The following is a 3,196-nucleotide window of genomic DNA, read 5'->3' on the forward strand; positions in this document are numbered from 1 at the left end:
CACAAGTTATTGCAGAACTAAGGAGTCTTAGATGCTCAAGTGCAAGAAAACAAGTTTAAATATCTACAGCAAAATTCATAAGTCATTGAGAGTGATGCAAGAGTTCCTTTCACGAACAGAAATTCTGATCTTTGTATTTTAAAAATATGATGCAGTAACCAAAATTTGTAACACTAATTTACAAATGAAAAATATTTAAGCTCCCTCTCCTTCTCTTTCACACACACAATCACACACATGTTCAAGACACGAACATACAAATCCACCATATATAGTATCAAATAAAAGTTGCATTTACCTGTTCTTCACCACAAATACTACCCGTGTCTGTATAGGTATTATCCTTTCTTGAAGTATTTCTTAAATGTGCAGACACACATACTTGACCTCCCAGGTAGGTATACTGCATATCATAATCTTTCATTGGTATTACTTCTGACCTCATCCAGTGACAAACTACTTTTCCACAAAGGACATGCCTGGCAATATAAGGCAGAAAAAATTTACTATTTGTCACTTAGATACACAGTATATTATGTAGGCAACAATTCAAAATATGCGTATAATTAGAAATATTACTCAGAGTATAACACCAAAGCTACTCAGAACATGAACCATCTTATAAAGTACAGCATATAAATCCATCTGTATATACTCGATTTATCTCTCATTTGTATTAAGGGACTCTTTGTAGTACACATACAGCACATACCCATGCATTTGGAAAATGTATAATTTCTTAAAAACATACCTAAAATTACAGGACCTAATACAGTTTCCATAGTTGTCACCTTGAGAATTTATTTCCTGTGTACACAGATAAGAAGCACTCCTAGAAACTGAAAACATAAATAATAAGTTCCAATAACCCATATTAAAAAAATCATTAAAAAGTAATCAATACAGAGACATTTAGACAACACAGTCAGTGTCATTTACTACAAATTTTTGGTGTCATCTAATGGCTATACAAGAAGTAGAAACAGATACTAAAATCCACCCACTTGAGAACAGAAAAAACTTTTATTGAAGTGCAGAAGTGCTTGAGAAACCAAGCCATTATTTTCTCTTTAGTCTACTTTTTTACTAGTCTACTATTTTTTCCACCTGTATTAGTTCATTTCTGTTCATAACAGAATACCTGAAACTGGGTAATTAGTAAATAAATAAATTTCTCACAATATTGAAGGATGGGTCCAGGGAACACATCTGGTAAGGGCCTTCTTCTGGGCAGGAACTCTCTACAGTCTTGTGGTGACCAGAGTGTCACATGACAAGAATGGGCCAAGCCAGAGACAAACCTTTTCACTCACTTTCCTTGTAAAGCCATCAGAACCACTCCCATTATTCTGTAAATTGATCAATCCACTCTCAGGGCATGGTCCTCACAATCTAATCACCACAAAAAGTCCCCACCTTTGCTATAATTGGATCTCCCACCCTCTTAACTCAATGGGGTCAAGTTTCTAATATATGAACTTCTGGGGGACACATGTAACCCACAGCACCACCAATCACCTAAAATTTGACTAATGTCCTATTAGTTTTGTCCTGTAGTTATTAGGTTCTTTTTACCTCTTCACATAATTCAAAGTTGCTTTGATTTGCAATTTTATTTTTTAATTTGGATGTCAAACCACATATTCTAGTATGGCTACCGGGTGGGTTACTGACTTTAGAATAATTATACTTTTAAAATGAATTCCAGAAAAAAGATACAACTATTACATTTTCCAAATAACTCTACACATTGTCTATCCCGATCTCGGCATATTCCATCATAGCAATAGGTGGTGGAATTATTGCATGGTTCTAAATTAGCAGCCTTCACATCAGGCACACAATACTCAGTTGTTGAAGGATGGGTCCAGGGAACACATCTGGTAAGGGCCTTCTTCTGGGCAGGAACTCTCTACAGTCTTGTGGTGACCAGAGTGTCACATGACAAGAATGGGCCAAGCCAGATTCAAACCTTTTCACTCACTTTCCTTGTAAAGCCATCAGAACCACTCCCATTATTCTGTGAATTGATCAACCCACTCTCAGGGCATGGTCCTCACAATCTAATCACCACATAAAGGCCCCACCTGTCTAATGCTATAATTGGATCTCCCACCCTCTTAACTCAATGGGGTCAAGTTTCTAATATATGAACTTCTGGGGGACACATGTAACACACAGCACCACCAATCACCTAAAATTTGACTAATGTCCTATTAGTTTTGTCCTGTAGTTATTAGTTTCTTTTTACCTCTTCACATAATTCAAAGTTGCTTTGATTTGCGATTTTATTTTTAAATTTGGATGTCAAACCACATATTCTAGTATGGCTACCGGGATGTCAAACCACATATTCTAGTATGGCTATCGGGTGGGTTACTGACTTTAGAATGACTATAGTTTTAAAATGAATTCCAGAAAAAAGATACAACTATTACATTTTCCAAATAACTCTACACATTGTCTATCCCGATCTCGGCATATTCCATCATAGCAATAGGTGGTGGAATTATTGCATGGTTCTAAATTAGCAGCCTTCACATCAGGCACACAATACTCAGTTGTTCCGTTGCAATATTCTGGAAAATCACACGGATCATTGCTTTTTCTACATTAATGTCCTCTTTGGACCACCTGTGAGACAATAAAAAACAAATATATGTATTTGTCAGTGTCAGGCAGATTTTCTTCACTAGCCAGGGCTGAGATGGATGTTGGGAAAGAGAGGGTCCCTCTACTCTTCTGAAATATTGTACATTAGGGACTGGAAAAGCAAGAACCTTCAATGTCCTACCTATATCATATATAAAGAATGCTTGTTTGAGAATTGTCAGCAAAAAAGCAAGAATATCCAAGAGACGCATGGAATAAGAATCCTGTTGTTACAGTTGGAAACAAAGATTCACCTGAGCATGTATTCATTTGTTTTTCTTTACTTGGCCATTCATCATCAAGATAAAACTGACCAGTATATAATCCATATTATGTGCTATCAATTTTTTGATTACCTGTAGAAATATCTAAATACTGGTTAGAAACACGTTAATCACTGTTAAGTGTTAGCAAAACAGCTGGTTGAACTATTGTCTCTAATATCTTTGCACTTGGAGTTGTGTCTACCTAAGCTGATAATTATGAAAAACATAATTGAATCAGATCTCAAATTTTAGACAAGCTTCAGTGAAAACTGGCCTAT

The 3,196-nt window shown here is 35.9% G+C and overlaps 1 protein-coding gene across 1 annotated transcript in view; it reads right to left on the bottom strand.

Moving 5' to 3' along the window:
- The window catches only part of LOC103609947 (disintegrin and metalloproteinase domain-containing protein 5-like), a 20,734-nt gene extending 18,947 nt beyond the window's left edge, over positions 1-1,787 (bottom strand). Inside the window, exons 1-3 of the mRNA XM_008594201.1 lie at positions 1,729-1,787; positions 752-839; positions 299-479 (exon numbers count right to left, since the gene is read on the bottom strand). Coding sequence (XP_008592423.1) covers positions 299-445 — 147 coding nt within the window. The 5' untranslated portion in view covers positions 446-479; positions 752-839; positions 1,729-1,787. The remainder of the gene's footprint in view (positions 1-298; positions 480-751; positions 840-1,728) is intronic.
- Between the last annotated feature and the right edge of the window lie 1,409 nt (positions 1,788-3,196).

Source organism: Galeopterus variegatus, unplaced genomic scaffold (assembly GCF_000696425.1).
Source record: "Galeopterus variegatus unplaced genomic scaffold, G_variegatus-3.0.2 Scaffold10338, whole genome shotgun sequence".
In the NCBI taxonomy this organism is placed as follows: Eukaryota; Metazoa; Chordata; class Mammalia; order Dermoptera; family Cynocephalidae; genus Galeopterus; species Galeopterus variegatus.